General features: G+C 39.2%; 1 protein-coding gene across 1 annotated transcript in view; it reads left to right on the top strand.

The window, feature by feature from the left end:
- The window catches only part of ABCC1 (ATP binding cassette subfamily C member 1 (ABCC1 blood group)), a 152,179-nt gene that overhangs the window by 117,230 nt on the left and 18,445 nt on the right, over window positions 1-16,504 (top strand). Inside the window, exons 20-24 of the mRNA XM_074196489.1 lie at window positions 2,119-2,194; window positions 8,436-8,565; window positions 10,346-10,553; window positions 12,538-12,848; window positions 13,876-14,075. Of these exons, the coding sequence (XP_074052590.1) occupies window positions 2,119-2,194; window positions 8,436-8,565; window positions 10,346-10,553; window positions 12,538-12,848; window positions 13,876-14,075 (925 nt within the window). The remainder of the gene's footprint in view (window positions 1-2,118; window positions 2,195-8,435; window positions 8,566-10,345; window positions 10,554-12,537; window positions 12,849-13,875; window positions 14,076-16,504) is intronic.

Raw genomic sequence — 16,504 nt, forward strand, 5'->3', positions numbered from 1 at the left:
CTAGGTAATTATTAAGTGTCTATCTACTGAGTTACCTAGTTACCCCTAAAGAATTTTTTATAAGAAAACATTAAAAGAGGAAAAAATATTTTTCAAATTCTGCAAATCTCAATCAGTACACTGCAGATAATCTGACAATATATACAGTGTTTCATACCCATGGATACTGCGGAGCTGTGAGGTGTTGTCTTCTCATATTTTTTCCTTAGGGTCACATTTGTTCTTTGTAATTTCACAACATTTATTTCTGATTATATTCTAGTTATTTTTCTTTGTATTCTAGAACCTGATTATTTGAAAAGAAAGGCTTCTAGCAGATTTGTTTTCCTCTAGCCCTTGTAAAAGATAAAATATATCTTGTTAGTAAAGTAACCAACTCCTTTAATCATAGTATTTGTATCTCCAGGGCCTCACACAATGCCCATAGATAAGATAGTAAGTGCAGTGTTTGTTGGTTGCCTGGTCACATGGAAGTGCTAAGTGGTCAGTCTTGAACTCAGGTCCTGCTTAGTTCATCCAGAGCCAATATTCTATCTTCTAAGCCACCTAGTAGCTGTGTGACCTTGGGCAAATCACTTAACCCTGATTGTCTCTTATCCAGAGCCATCTCCAGTCATCCTGATTTATATCTGATCACTGGACCCAAATGTCTGTGGAGGAGAAAGTGAAGCTGGTAACTTAGTACAGCATTCCCCTGACTCAAATTCAGTTTTTGTGCTTGTCATGGCATCTCCTTCCTTAATGTCATGGTATTTTTCAAGGATGAAGGACTCAACATCATTGCAGCTGTTGGTTGATTGACTGATGGGAGTGGGGGGGTTGGGTTTGAGAGGAAGAAGTAAAGCCAGAATGTTCTACTTGAGGAGAAATCTACTCTTTCTCTGTCTATCACACTGGATTCAAACAACATCAGGTCAGCTTTTTCCTTTATAGAGCAAGTATACCAAAGGTTGTTCACTTGACCTTCAGAGGAACGTTTCACCTATTTTAGTGTTCAAAGCCTTTTGTTTTGCTATTAGCAAAGCATTCATAAATTTCTTTCCAGAAATGGATTTAGATCTTGAGATAGTCTTTGTACCAAAGCTAGGGAAACTACATATGACTGTTCCAAGTTAACATGTCTTGTACATTTTGCATGAAGTGAGACCTTGATGGTCTCCATCAGCCAACCCTTCATCTCTAGATGTAGGCTTATCTGATCTATCTCCTCCTTACTTGAACAGGAATTTTCCAATGGGTGGAGTGAGGGAACAATTTGTTTCCTATATAGGCAGTACCCAGAATAAAGGTGTATCTTACTGTAAGCAACCCTTGTATATGATATCTGATTTTCCAGAAGGATAAAACAAATTGAATACCCTGGAACTTCTCAAACACCCTACAATGACAACTAGCCCTATGAGGCAGATGCTTTAAATATTATTGTGTGACCTTCATGTAAATCAGTAAGTAACTTCATAACTGTGAACAGAGGGGTCGTTCTCCAGGATCTTCTGGAGACCTGAACCAGATTAAAATTAATTGGTAAGGGTGGCTGGGTGGCGCAGTGGATCCCTGGATTCAGGAGGACCTGAGTTCAAATCCAGCCTCAGACACTTAATACCTGTGTGACCTTGGACAAGTCAATTAATCCCATTGCCTTGTTTTTTAAAAAAAGACAAAATGTAATTGGTAAATATTCACTAAAATAAATACAAAACATTATAGCTTAGGTAATGTTAATTTTGTGGTTTTCAGAATAAACATTGACTGACAGGGATCCATTTTCTATTTTAGTTTGAGGCTATTAATCTAAAAAAGCATTTTGCAAGGTATCCTAAAAATCTAGGTATAGTTTTAAGCTTTTATTTTTTGGTTATTGCAAAGCAGTGGGTCTAAGTGACTTGCCCAAGGTCACATAGCTAAGTAATTATAGTGTCTGAAGCTGGATTTGAACTCCAGGACTGGTGCCCTATCCACTGCACCACTTAGCTGCCCCAGTTTTAATAGCTTTATTAGCTTAAACTATCACAAAGACTTTGGGAATTTCCTTTGGAGCCCATCCCAGGGCCCTTAGCAATACTTATTAGGCTTTTTTAAACCCATGCAATGTGCCTCTGTTTCTCATTGGCTTAACAGGTACAGACGTGAAGGAAGTAAAGCAAATGGAGAATGGAATCTTGATAACTGAAACTTCAAAGATACAGCCAAAGAGGTGTGTTTCTGTGTGTGTGTGTGTTTGTGTGTGTGTGTGTGTGTGTGTGTGTGTTTTCATAAATGTCCCTGAAGTTTCTCTGCCATTTTCTGACTAATTTGAAAGAGGAACACTACACTCATGGTTTAATGTACCAAAAAAGGATATGAGTTGGAGGGGGGCTGGGTTTTTTCATCATACTTGTTTTATCTGCCTCTCACAACTTTGTAAGTTCACCCATCTGTGAGGTTCAAGCTGATCAGCCACAGTCTCTTCCTGCCAGAATTTTGTGGCTTATATGCCTCATATCTTTGCAATACATTTATCCTTCTTGACATTGAGGTTCCCTACATGGCATGGATTCTTGGGCCATTTGGCTTGAGTTGTGAAATTTGAACAGGGTCTGTTCCTTCTGTCCTCGAAGGACCTTGAGAACAAGCTCAGGATGCTTACTTTGAGCTAGCTAAGAGAGAACACCAGGTCACAGATTTATTGGAGGTTGGCATGTGATATGACCTGGGGCTACTAGAAATTTATTTTAAGGAAGCAAAAAAATAAAAAGAGAGTATGAGAAGAACATGGTTGTTTTGAACACACCTTTTAGACACTTTGCTGATAACCATGCAGCTGAGGGGGACTTGTGCTCTCACATACTTGATCATATATGGAGGAATCTTTCCTGATCATCTGTCCATTAGTCATTGACATTTTGGAGGAGGGATATGCAGGTTGCCTGTCATAACTTTAGGAGTTAAATTGCTTAATAAGGAACAGGAAGGATGGTGATGAATTAACTATCTAAACAACTGGTTATAATATGATCATATTGAACCATCTAAATAATGGGTTATTAAAGAATTAATCATATGAACAACGGGTTGGAAATAGGTACATATGATTATGAGAAGGACGGGAATAGTGAAGCTCTGAGTTCAAGTGAATGAAGTGGGCTTTGAGCTGCCACCCCAGTTGTCTTTCTGAAGCTTCCCAGGACTGATAAAATTTCCACTTTCTCAAGGAGGAAACATTGGCTTTTGCAGACCTTACTCTGTAGGAAAACTGGAAGATTCAACCTTGTTTTTCAGTCCCTTGGATTTGATAGTGAGATAGTGGGGACTATTTGTCCAAGAGAGCCAAGCTTGTTTATTCTCTCTCCAAGCAAGAATTTCTGGAAAGCAAGGGAGAGGGCGACAAGAAGGGATCGAGTCTTAGGCGCTCTCTGATAAAACTTGAAACTAAGGACTCTAACTAAACTTTCGAGAGACAAGAACCCACAAAGGGACCCATTGAGGCAGTTCTCCTACTCAAGGTAACCTGGAAAAGAGCAGAAAGGCTCTGCTCCCCTGGTTGGAGGGGTGGCCCGCCAGAGCGAAAGAACTTCAGCCTCCAGGAGGCAGCCCCAGGGTGCTGGGAGCCATGGCTCACAGCAGCAGGGGAGTCTCCTGAGTTGCACCCTGGGGAGCAGCGGGCACAAAGTGGGGGAACAGCGGGGGACCTCTGCTAGAGCAAGCACATGGAGCCCAGCCCTCAGGTCACACAGCAAGCAGTTTGGTCTTTCAGCAGCCCTGATCCAGAAACAAAAGCAGGAGGAGCCAGTAAGCAGGAGCCCCCAGGGCATGAGCCCATTGAACCTAGTGAGGGGAGTGAAGAGAGAGAGACTGCCAAGCTCTGTCCTCTGCCTCTTGAACAGGACTCTGGGGCTCTGACCACATTCAGATCCTGATCGCAGTCTAGGCCTCTCCATAGAACAGCAGCCCCCCCCCCCCCCCCATCTCAGCCCCGTGGCAGAGGGGGAGCACATATGGTCATTCACAGACCAGGAGGCAGGACAGAGCCTCACACACTGAGACCCTTGTGGGAGTGTCCCAAAAGCTCAGGAAGCACCCCAAAACCAGGCCCAGGCTGGGAAAATGAGCAAGCAGAGAAATAAGAGGAAGACCATTGAGAAATATTTTACATATGAGCCCAAGAAAGATCAAAATACTCAATCTGAAGATGAGGAAGCACAAGCTCCTGCATCTAAAGACTCCAAGAAAAACAGAAATTGGGCTCAGGCTATAACAGAGCTCAAAAAAGACTTTGAAAATCAAATGAGGGAACTGGAAGAAAAACTGGGAAAAGAAAGGAGAGAGATGCAGGAAAAACATGAAAATGAAGTCAGCAGCTTAGTCAAGGAAATCCAAAAAAATGCTGAAGAAAATAGCATGCTAAAAACCAGCTTAGGTCAAATGGATAAAACAGTTCAAAAAGTTATTGAGGAGAAGAATGCCTTGAAAAGCAAAATTGGCCAGATGGAAAAAGAGATGAGAAAACTCTCAGAGGAGAACAAATCCTTCAGACAAAGAATAGAATTCAAGGAGATTGATGAATTTACCAGAAATCAGGAATCAATACTTCAAAACCAAAAAAATGAAAAATTAGAAGAAAATGTGAAATATCTCATTGAAAAAACAACTGATATGGAAAACAGACTTAGGAAAGATAATTTAAAAATTATTGGAATACCTGAAAGTCATGACCAGGAAAAGAGCCTTGACATCATTTTCAAAGAATTAGTACAGGAAAACTGCCCTGATATTCTAGAAGCAGAGGGCAAAATAGAAATGGAGAGAATCCACCAATCTCCCCAAGAAAGAGATCCCAAAAAACCAACCCCTAGGAATATTATAGCCAAGTTCCAGAACTCCCAAGTCAAGGAGAAAATATTACAAGCAGCCAGAAGGACACAGTTCAAATATCATGGAGCTGCAGTCAGGATCACACAGGACTTAGTAGCAACTACATTGGAAACTCGTAGGGCTTGGAATATAATATACCGGAAGGCAAAAAGAGCTTAGAATGCAGCCAAGAATGAACTACCCAGCAAGGCTGGGAAAAAGATGGACTTTCAATGAACCAGGGGAATTTCAAAGGTTCCTTTTGGAATGGCCAGAGCTGAACAGAAGGTTTGATCTTCAGATACAGGACTCAGGTGAAGCATGGAGATTGGAGGAGAGGGGGGAAATATGAGGGACTTAATGATGATGAACTGCATGTATTCCTGCATAGAAAAATGACACTGATAATACTCATGAACCTTCTCAGTTAATAGAGCAGGTAGAGGGAGCTTTTATAGTTGAAGCACAGGAGAAAGCTGAATTCGAAGATAAAATATGGTGAAAAAATGGAGTCAGTAGTAAAAAAGGGAAATGTAATGGGAGAAAGAAAAAGGAGACGGGGAATAGGCCAAGATATTTCATATAATAAGTTTTTTTCTTTATTACAATGAGCTATTACAATGATATGGAAGGGGGGAGGCAAGGGGGAATGAGGGAACCTTTGCTCTCATCAGAGTTGGCTAGGAGAGGAAACAGCATGTATACTCCATGGGGTATAGACATCTGGAGTAAGAAGGAGGGGGGAGCAGGGGGAAGGGGTGGGGATGTGAATAAAGGAGGAGAGGATGGACCATGGGGGGAGAGTGGTCAGATATAACACATTTTCTTTTTTACTTCTTGCAAGGGGATGGGATTGGATGGCCTGCCCAGGACCATAGGGCCAGGTGGATTCTGGGCCTAAGGGGTGGTATGGGGGCTCAGGCCTTCTTGGCCCCAGGACCAGGGATCTGTCTGCTGTGCCACTCAGCGACCCTACAGCAGAGTCAGAGTGAAAGGAGAGAGAAAATAGAGTACACGGTAGTGGAGAAATAAGAAAGGAGGGAGTTGCGATCAGCAATGGCAAAATTGGAAAAATATGGAAGTAACTTTTGTGATGGACTTACCATAAAGAATGCGATCCACCCATGACAGAGTTGGTGGTGTTGGAACAAAGACTGAAGCACATTTATTATTATTATTATTATTATTATTATTATTATTATTATTATTATTATTATTATTATTACTACTACTACTACTATTATTATTAGGGGGAGGGTGCAGGGAAAATGGGGCTGGGTGGCCTACCTGGGGCCACATAGCAGGGTGATCTTTGGATGTCTGAGGCCGGATTTGGACCCGGGTGCTCCTGGCTCAAGGGCCAGTGCTTTGTCTGCCACCCAGCCACCCCTACTATGATTACTATTTTATTTTATTTTGGGTCTTTTCTTTTTCTTCTTTTTGGTTTTTGCAGGGCAGTGGGGATCGGATGGCTTGCATGTCACATGGCTGGATGATTGTTGAGTCTACGGGGCTGGATGTGGGCTTGGGTGCTCATTACTCCAGGGCTGGTGCCTCGTCCATTGCACCACCTGGCCATACCTACAATTATTACTATTATTTTTTTTTTAATTCTAATTTTTTTCTCTCCCCTTTACTTTATCGCCCAAGCAAGTCTATACTCATGGAGGGGAGGGGTATTTTGTTTACTCTTAAACAAGAACATTTTATTAATGTAAAAAACATTTGTACAAAATGTGAATTAAAAAAAACAAAAGAAAAAGAAAAAAAAGAATTTCTTAAACTTGCTTCCTGAACCTCCCTAGCTGCTGTTGCTTCCTCACTCCCTTGTATTTCCCAAAATACTTGTATTTGCCAATTATATGCCATATAGATAGATAGATCTATATATTATCTTGTCTCCCCTGAAGCAAAGGACAAGGAACTTGTCTTTTCACTTGTGACTTCATTTTCCCAAGACCTAGAACAATACCTGGCTATCTTGATAAAAATGTAGACATTCCTGCCCTTAAGGAGTTCATGTTTTACAGGTGCATAGATCACTATGCTCTGCAGGTTCCAACTGCCCCTTAGTCTCTCAGTAATAATATGTTATTCTCTTATTTGAGGTTTTTGAGCTCCCCCCAACAGCTCTCTGCTACCACCACCACCCCCAGAGAAATTGAAGCAATTATGATGGATCTGAGATTACCAGATCTCATTGGTGTCTTGGGAGGGAGGAAGAGGAATATCTGTTTCATGGATCAGATTATTTAAGTAGTTTCTTAGAAGCTGTTAATATTTGTGCTGGGTCCTGTGAGAAATGCAAAGATAAGTAAGGCACAGTTCCTACTTTTAAGGAATTTACCTTTCCAGATGGGGCAATTTTAATTTTGCGGTAATATTACAAAGTATTACAAATAACCATAATATATAGGACTGTGTGTGGTAAGCTTCACGATCATGCTTTCCTGGGGAAGGAAGGAGGAATAGGCAACAGTGGTAAAAGTAAGTGATCTTACACAAGCTTCAGTATCTAAACTCCCTGACAAAGGGGCTTTTGGTATAAAAGATCACAGAGAGTTGGGAAGGAACTTAGTGACCATCTAGTTCCACCTACCTGTTTGATTTGTCCCAGCACTTATTCATTGATTTTCACTAGCAAGATGTATTGGTTTAACAGGTCCCTGAGAAATAAAAGCATAGCCAGTAGATATGCTGCTTGTGTTTTCCTAAATTGAGTTTCAATATACCCTCTAAAGAACAGAGGAAAATGCATTTGGAAGAACCATGGCTGAAACTTTGGGCATGATGGCTTTGACCAGAGGGAGTTGTTCACTCCAGAAGTAATGATAATAGTAGTTAAAATTTATATATAAATGTTTGTTGTTATTGTTTGGGCAATTAAGTGGCACAAATGGATAGAGAGCTGGGCCTGAAATCAGGAAGACTCATCTACCTGAGTTCAGATCTGGCCTCAGATATTTACTTACTAGCTGTGTGACACAGGGCAAGTCATTTAACACTGATTACCTCAGTTTCTTCATCTGTGAAATGAGCTGAAGACAGAAATGGCAAACCTTGCCAGGGTGTTTACCAAGAAAATCCCACTAAGGGCACAGCTGAAACAATGGAACAACAAACATCTATATAGATGTAGGTAGGTGCCAGACACCATGTTGAAGTAGAAGTATGGGATAGTTACCAGATGACCAGGCTTATCTTACCAGAAGAATGTAAGCCCTTTGTGGACAGACACAGTTCGTTATATTGATTTTTGGTTTTGTGTATATTAAGCATTTAATAAATACTTGTTAGATTGGATTGGATTTTAAAATAAATATATACCAAAGGAGAGAAATCCAAGGCTCAGGTACAGTATCTAGCTGGATCAGAACCTAGGTCAATATGCCAAACTCTTAGATTAAGTCTCCTTGTTCACCTTTGCTCTCTGCTCAGAAATTTTGCTCTTTCGAATCCTAGAACCCTGAGGTGGGCAGTGTGACTGTTCTTGCTCTCAGTGAGCAAGTGGTGATCTAGTGTGTGATCACTTAGGTCTTTAGAGGTCAGGTCCCATCTAGGACTACAAAGATTTGACCCTATGTTTATTATGTTGTTTTCTCTAGACAGGTCAGTAACTCCTCTTCCTATAGCGCAGAGCCTGGGAAACCCAACAGCACAGTGGACAGTCAGAAATCTAAAGCAGAGAAGGCTTCCTGGAAGCTGATGGAGGCTGATAAAGCCAAGACTGGGCAGGTAAAATTCAAGTGTTCTTGCCCTGCCTGCTCTTTGCTGCTCAATCAGCTGCTAGTCTTTTAGCAACCTTTGTTACAGAATCAGCTTTTGACCTTGCATACTTAAAGGGGAGGGGGAGATAATGTTATCTCATATTTTTAAAATCTTTTGTTTTCAATTTCAAATTTCAAAAACATTTTTTTTTTTAGAGTTTTCAAGGCAATGGGGTTAAGTGGCTTGCCCAAGGCCATATGGCTAGGTAATTAATAAGTGTCTGAGGTCAGATTTGGACCCAGGTACTCCTGACTCCAAGGCCAGTGCTCTATCCACTGAGCCACCTAGCCTCCCCCTCAAAAACATTTTCAGTTGTTTCAGCATCCAACTTGTTGTGACCCTTTTAGGGGTTGGTTTTTTGGGTGGGGTTTTTTTTTTTTTGGCTTTTTGAATGGCAGTGGGGCTAAGTGACTTGCCCAAGGTCACATAAGTAGGTAATTATTAAGTATCTGAGGTCAAATTTGAATTGGGGCCCTCCTGACTCCAAGGTTAATGCTTGCGCCATCCAGCTGCTCCACCTAGAGTGGTTTGCCATTTTCTTTTCCAGGTCATTTTACAGATAAGTCAATGGGGCTTTCTTTCTACACACTGAAAAATGATTGCCAAGGATGGCTTGTATAAAAAGTGAAGAGATGGGAGATTAGAAAGGGAGAAGTTTAGAATCTATCTCACTATTGCAGCTACCTTTCTTTACCCCATGACTTTTTTGTTGGGGAGTTGATTTCCAGATTGCTGTTCCTTTCATCTCTGTCTTCTAATAACTTTGGAATGATGAGCCAATTCTCTTTCTTCTTGCTCACCACCCTTCCTCCTTTGCTTCCCTTTTGATTTCCAGCTCAAAGCCTTCCTAGGGAGTCAGGTCACCATCATCTAGCAATTACAACTCCCTCCCTGCTCCTTTTAACTTTTATGTCTGCTCAAAGGATGAGAGTAATTGAGGATTGAAGGTATACTGTTGAGTTATCTATTTTCCTTATTTTCATGCCTCATTTTCCAAAGTAGGATCATTTGGACAGGAGACATTCAGTTTAGATTATGCTAATTCTCTCCTGGGTCCCCGTATTTACTTGTTTAAACCTCATATATTGTATAATAAAGATGTGGTTGGGCAGATGGAAACTGTTTGCTGTACCATTCTTGGGAAAGGTAACACAGCAGATTATAAAGAAAAAGCAGGTTATAAGTAAATAGAAACTTTTCCTGAGGACTGAGAGTGTTATAAAACTCAATTGGTCAGTCAACCATCAAGTGTCTTTGATATCTTACTGAATGTTCACCATTGCACCAGACACTGTAGGAGTAAAATATGACTTCTATCCTCTATCTACTTGAGGAGAAAAGATTAACAGATAAGAAACAACACTTAATAATACAAGACAGTATATTCATGCTACATGCTGGGCCAAAGACTATTGTTTTAGGAATTCTTCCCAGAAGAAAACTAATGAGGACTGGTGGGGTAGTAAGGGAAGTTTTCTGGGAGAGACTCAGACATATGCCAAGCTTTGGAGGCTGGGCAAGATTGGGATAGGTAGGAGAGAGAAGAAAATGTTCTTCTTGAAGGAAACAATGACAGGGGCTGACGAGGACAATGACCTGGACCCACTCTGGGTCCTGGTTCTGGAACTTGTGGCTTGGTCCTTAGCCTCTATGGAGATAGTAGAATTTGGGGAAAAGTGAATGCTGTTTTACATGATTGCTTTGTGTTTTAATTTTGTAAAGTATTTTTTCTCCCTTGTATTTTTAGGTAAAGCTGTCAGTGTACTGGGATTATATGAAAGCTATTGGACTATTTATCTCTTTTCTGAGCATCTTCCTTTTTATATGTAACCATGTAGCCTCCGTGGCTTCCAACTACTGGCTTAGCTTATGGACTGATGATCCTGTGGTCAATGGAACACAGGAGCACACGAACATTCGGCTGAGTGTGTATGGGGCACTTGGCATTTTTCAAGGTGAGCCTGATTGGATCTCTTAACCAGGTTAGAAAGTTTTACCTTCTCTTGTTATCCTTTTGAAACAAGTATTAGAAGGGGCTGAAAAGAATAGGGGCTTTCACTTTTCAGATTTTTTTTGTTTTTTGTTTTGTTTTTCAGGTTTTAAAACTAAACCAGTTATTTTTCACCTCAACATTATGAGGTGGGTAAAAGGAGGGTTCTCTAATGTCCATTTCAGAAATTAGAAACTTAAACTTATTAATAAAGGAGTTGCTATATCTGTTAAATTACATCTCTGTAGCCATGACAATTGAAATCTCATTTTTTTCCTTATTATTTAGCTTAATTGGAAGGGGAAAAATCACTTAAAGGGATTTTAGCAAATGAGGCTGACTGTTGTTTACATGAAGATTTAAAAAAAGTTAAATTTCATCCATATGTTTTAAGTGAAGGTTAAGGGTAGAAGAACTCTTATCTCCCTAATCAATCCCTTGGAGACTCCCAAATCCCTCTTGGTCTTTATAGGTCTTCTTAGAATTAGGAAAGTTAAGGCTTCAGATGGCATCTTTCATACAAAATAATTTGTTGTTATTCAGTCATTTCAGTTATTTCTGACTCTTTGTGACCCCATTTGGTGTTTTCTTGGCAAAGATATTGGAATGGTTTGGCATTTCTTTTCCAGCTCATTTTACAGATGAGGAACTAAGGTAAAGAGGATTAAGTGACTTGCCCAGGATCACTTAGGAAGTATTTGGATTTAAACTCAGGTCTTCTGGACTCAAGTCCCACCTAATTGCCTTCAAACAAAATCTTCTCTTGCCAACTAAAACAGTGCATATAGGTTGCAAGAGTCATTATTTAAGCTCTTGGTCTCTTATAAATACATGAATATAAGAAAATAGTTTCGGTTTTATTTTTCACTTTGTTTTTTTTTATTTTTTATTTTTTTAGTATTCTTTTTTGCAAGGCAAATTGGGGTTAAGTGGCTTGCCCAAGGCCACACAGCTAGGTAATTAAGTGTCTGAGGCTGGATTTGAACTCAGGTACTCCTGACTCCATGGCCCGTGCTCTATCCACTGTGCCATCTAGCCACCCCTTTTTATTTTTTTTATAAAGATTTTATTTATTTTGAGTTTTACAATTTTCCCCCTAATCTTACTTCCCTCCCCTCACCCCCCACAGAAGGCAGTTTGTCAATATTTACATTGTTTCCATTGTATACATTGATCCAAATTGAATGTGATGAGAGACAATCATATCCTTAAGGAAGAAGCATAAAGTATAAGAGATAGCAAGACCAGACAATAAGATATTAGTTTTTTTTTTTTCTAAATTAAAGGTAATAGTCCTTGTTCTTTGTTCAAACTCCACAGTTCTTTCTCTGGATACAGATGGCACTCTCCTTTGCAGACAGCCCTAAATTGTCCCTGATTGTTGCACTGATGGAATGAGTCCATCAAGGTTGATCATCGCCCCCGTGTTGCTGTTAGGGTGTACAGTGTTTTTCTGGTTCTGCTCATCTCACTCAGCATCAGTTCATGCAAATCCCTCCAAGTTTCCCTGACACTTTGTTTTTAAATGTGAAGTCTATTCATTCTTGAGCTAATTTTCAAATCTTTTTTTTGGGGGGGGGGCTCATGTGACAGGGAAAGAAACAAGCCCACTTGATAATAACATCTGAGGGAGTCTAAGACCTAGTAATGCACACCTACTCAGCAGCAGATCTTGGTATAGTAAAGAACTCCCATTTTTTTGTTTTTTTCCCAAATCAATCAATAAACAGTCAATAAACATTTTGTTAAATGCTTACTATGCTATGCACTAGAGCACTCTTGCTAAGCACTGGAAATTCAAAGGAGCAAATGACAGACCCTCTTCTCAAGGAACTCACACTTTAACTTGAAATACAGCATATAAACTTGTAAATTATGTACATACAAGTGTAGTTGATCTCTGTCCTTTGCTAGAATGATCTCCTGAATAATGGCATGGTGTGTTCTAGGCTTCGCTGTGTTTGGTTACTCAATGGCAGTATCCATTGGGGGCATCTTTGCTTCCCGCCGCCTGCATATGGACCTGCTTCATAATGTCCTTCGGTCTCCAATGAGCTTCTTTGAACGAACACCCAGTGGGAACCTTGTGAATAGATTCTCCAAGGAGATGGATACAGTTGACTCAATGATTCCTCAGGTCATTAAGATGTTTATGGGATCCCTGTTCAATGTCATCAGTGCCTGTATAATCATATTGCTGGCCACACCCATTGCTGCCATCATCATCCCACCCCTTGGCCTTATCTATTTCTTTGTACAGGTAAGCAACAGGAAGTTTGTATCATACTACATTAGAACATTAGAGTAGACCCGGAGTTGTAGCCTAAGTATTGCAAAACCATTCCCTTAGCAATCAGGGATTTTTGTCTTGTCATGCAAACTCATGACCAATAGTGTCAAATTGAAAAGTAAACAGGTCCCTGTGTGCCCCATATTGACCTAGAAAACCACAAATTAACATTATCTATGTTTTATGGTATATTAATTTACTTTGTTGAACATTTCCCAATTGTATTTTAATCTGGTTCAGGTATCACTCAAGAGGGTTGGGAGCTGCTAGTTTGACACCTCTGCTTATGAGAAGCAGAATTACTCTTGAGGGCTTTATTATAAGGATCAGATGAAAATATACAAGAAACTTCTTTAGAAAGTATAAAGCATAAAGCCTTATCCAAAAGCAAGGTATAGCAAGGTTTAAGTTTTCCATTTTCTTTACTGTAGGACATTAATAGAGCTCCCCAACTCTAGGAAGGAAGATGATTGACAGGCAGTTGTTTGATTTGAACCCTAAAAAAAAAGACTCCTAGTCTCTGTTAATTAGAAATTTGGAGGTGAAACTTACCAGATAATCCTTTTTGTACTTACATACTCACACAAACACACACAGAGTATGTATACTCATTTCAGCAAAATCTTCTTTTAAAATCCTTGAGAAAGAGTATCTATTGGATATAGTTAATATAGTGATATAAGCATCCAATAATCTGAAGTTATTAGAGACCTTAAAAACCCTTAAAGAACTGGATTTGTGTTAAGCACCAAATTCAGCCCCAAGTCCAGAGCTAGGTAGTCAGTTTAGTGTGATAACTGCTCATTTCTAGGCTTTCCTGGATAATCTTTAGGGTTCCTTGACCCTATAAGCTTTTAGAACTCAATTGAATTGGACAGTGCATAATAAGCATAAAGATTGATGGAACCTTAGTGACACCCCTCAGCTTTCAGAGGAAGAATCTGAACAGATTCGCTTACAAGAGTTCAACTTTTTGCTTATTAACATTCTCCCCCAGAGGTTTTACGTGGCCTCTTCTCGCCAGCTGAAGCGCCTGGAGTCAGTCAGCCGATCCCCAGTGTACTCACACTTCAATGAAACTCTTCTGGGTGTCTCCGTCATCCGTGCTTTTGCAGAACAGCAACGTTTCATCCGTCAGAGTGACCTGAAGGTGGATGAGAATCAGAAAGCTTATTACCCTAGCATCGTGGCCAACAGGTGGGATGGCATTCTCTAGAACCTAGCATTTTTCTTTCTAAAGGGAATACCTTGTCTTCTATTGGAATCAGTGAGAGACAACAAATCAGTTTTTGGGAACCCTTAACAAGATAACAAAATCCCACTTATTTGCACTTAAGACATTTGAAAACCAACGTAACAACAATGAGCCCAGAAGTAAGCAAAGAAAGTATCCAAATAATCATCTCTAGTGGTTACCCAGACATTATTTCAGTATTTTCCATTAATGGACTGTGGCTTCATGCTTTTCTCCCATAGAAACTGTGCGGACTTTATGCCATCCAGAAACTTTTCATCTTTACCAGATATTTGGTATTAAATAGGTACTCTAGATGCCAGTGGCAGTAATTAAGAAGGGAAAAGACATATTCCTACAGAAAAAGACATTTTCTTTTTCTTTTTTATTGATAATTATCATTTTTTGAATTATTTTTCCAGTTACAAGTAAAATTTTTTTAACATTCATCCTTTTGTATATTAATTTTATAAGTTAATTACAGTATATATTGAAAGCATGATACAAATGGTCTTTTTAATTTTCTTATAGTAATAAGGAGGCACAGTTTGCTACAGTTAGCACTTTACATAATTCTTATCAGATTTGTAATTTGAACATTCATCTTTTTAAAATTTTGGGCTTTGAATTCTCTCTTCTTTTGTTTGCTTTCTTCCCTGGTCATTAAGAAGGCATTCAGTTTGTTACAGGCTATTTATTTAATATATTTTTTAAAAAAAATTTTGACAAGGCAATGGGGTTAAGTGATTTGCCCAAGGTCACACAGCTAAGTAAGTATTAGTGTCTGAGGCCAGATTTGAATACAAGTCCTCCTAACTCCAAGAGCAGTGCTTGTATCCACTGTGTCACCTAGCTGTCCCTATTTACTGGTTTGGGTTTTTTTAGGTTTTTGCAAGGCAAATGGGGTTAAGTGGCTTGCCCAAAGCCACACAGCTAGGTAATTATTAAGTGTCTGAGACCGGATTTGAACCCAGGTACTCCTGACTCCAGGGCCGGTGCTTTATCCACTGCGCCACCTAGCCGCCCCTATTTAATGTATATTTGAAGATTTTTAAGCTAACAGATTTTTAAAAATGAATCTTTCTCATCTAATATCTTACCCCTAATACATTTAAAAAAAAAATTCCTCAACATATATTGGCATAATATAGCAAAATAAATTCCCACATTAGGCATATCCAAAATTGTGTATCTCTTTCTGAATTTTCTGTTTATCACCTCTCTATCTGGAGTTGATTCATTCTTTTGGACTTGTGATTTATCTTTACATTGATGATATAGGAAGTTTAAAGCAAAGCATTAGACTATTTTGTACAGAGACAAATAGTATCAGTAACCCCTGAGAACATTATTAAGAAATATTACAATAATTGATGTTCATAATAATGCCTTTGAGTCATCAAGAGAAAGTAAAATTTTTACACTGATTGCTTCACTGAAAAACCAGAGAGGTGTGATACATTTTAATTAGTATTATTAACAATTTCTTGCTTTTTTTTTTTTAGTTTTTTGCAAGGCAAATGGGGTTAAGTGGCTTGCCCAAGGCCACACAGCTATGTAATTATTAAGTATCTGAGACTGGATTTGAACCCAGGTACTCCTGACTCCAAGGCCGGTGCTTCATCCACTATGCCACCTAGCTGCTCCTCTTGGCTGTTTTTTAAAATGACAATCTCTTTCTCAATGTGCCACTCGAATATGATAAGCAAAAACATCTGAAAAGTGACTTCATCTAACAAAATATCTAGCATTTCTCACCCATAGGCTTCTGCCTCTCTACCTATAGGAAATGTATTTAATTATGTCTTCTGGATCGAAGGTTAATTATTACATTTGTCTATCTTGTCATTTCTTACAGCACAATTATATTCATAACTTATAATTTGTTTAGGTATTCCCTAACAGGTGGTCATCCTTTAGTTTCTAGGTTTTTTGCTACTATAAAAAGAACTGTTACAAATATTTTGGCACATGAGTCCCTGATAAAGGTATCTGATCTGCTTCATATATATGTGTAAATATTATATGCACATATGTTATATATATGGAACTTAATACAATTTAGTAGATTTAGTAGTAAAGTAGTTTCCTATTAAATGTCAAAGGCCATGAACAAGTTTTCAGAGAAAAAGATCCAAGGCTATCAACAACCAACTGAAAAAAATATTCCAAATCACTGATGATTAGTAAAATACAAATTAAAGTAACTCTGAGGTTCCAGGTCATACTTAGCAGCTTGGCAAAGCTGTCAAAAGAGGAAAATGATAAATGGGGTGGGGGGGGACACCAGGTTACTTAATTCCGTCTTGGAGGAAGGGTGAATTGGAAAGAAAACTGGAACTATGCTCAAAAAAATCACAAAGCTGCTCATACATGCATACTGATTGATCTA

The sequence above is a fragment of the Macrotis lagotis genome, chromosome 8, assembly GCF_037893015.1.
Source record: "Macrotis lagotis isolate mMagLag1 chromosome 8, bilby.v1.9.chrom.fasta, whole genome shotgun sequence".
Taxonomy (NCBI): domain Eukaryota; kingdom Metazoa; phylum Chordata; class Mammalia; order Peramelemorphia; family Peramelidae; genus Macrotis; species Macrotis lagotis.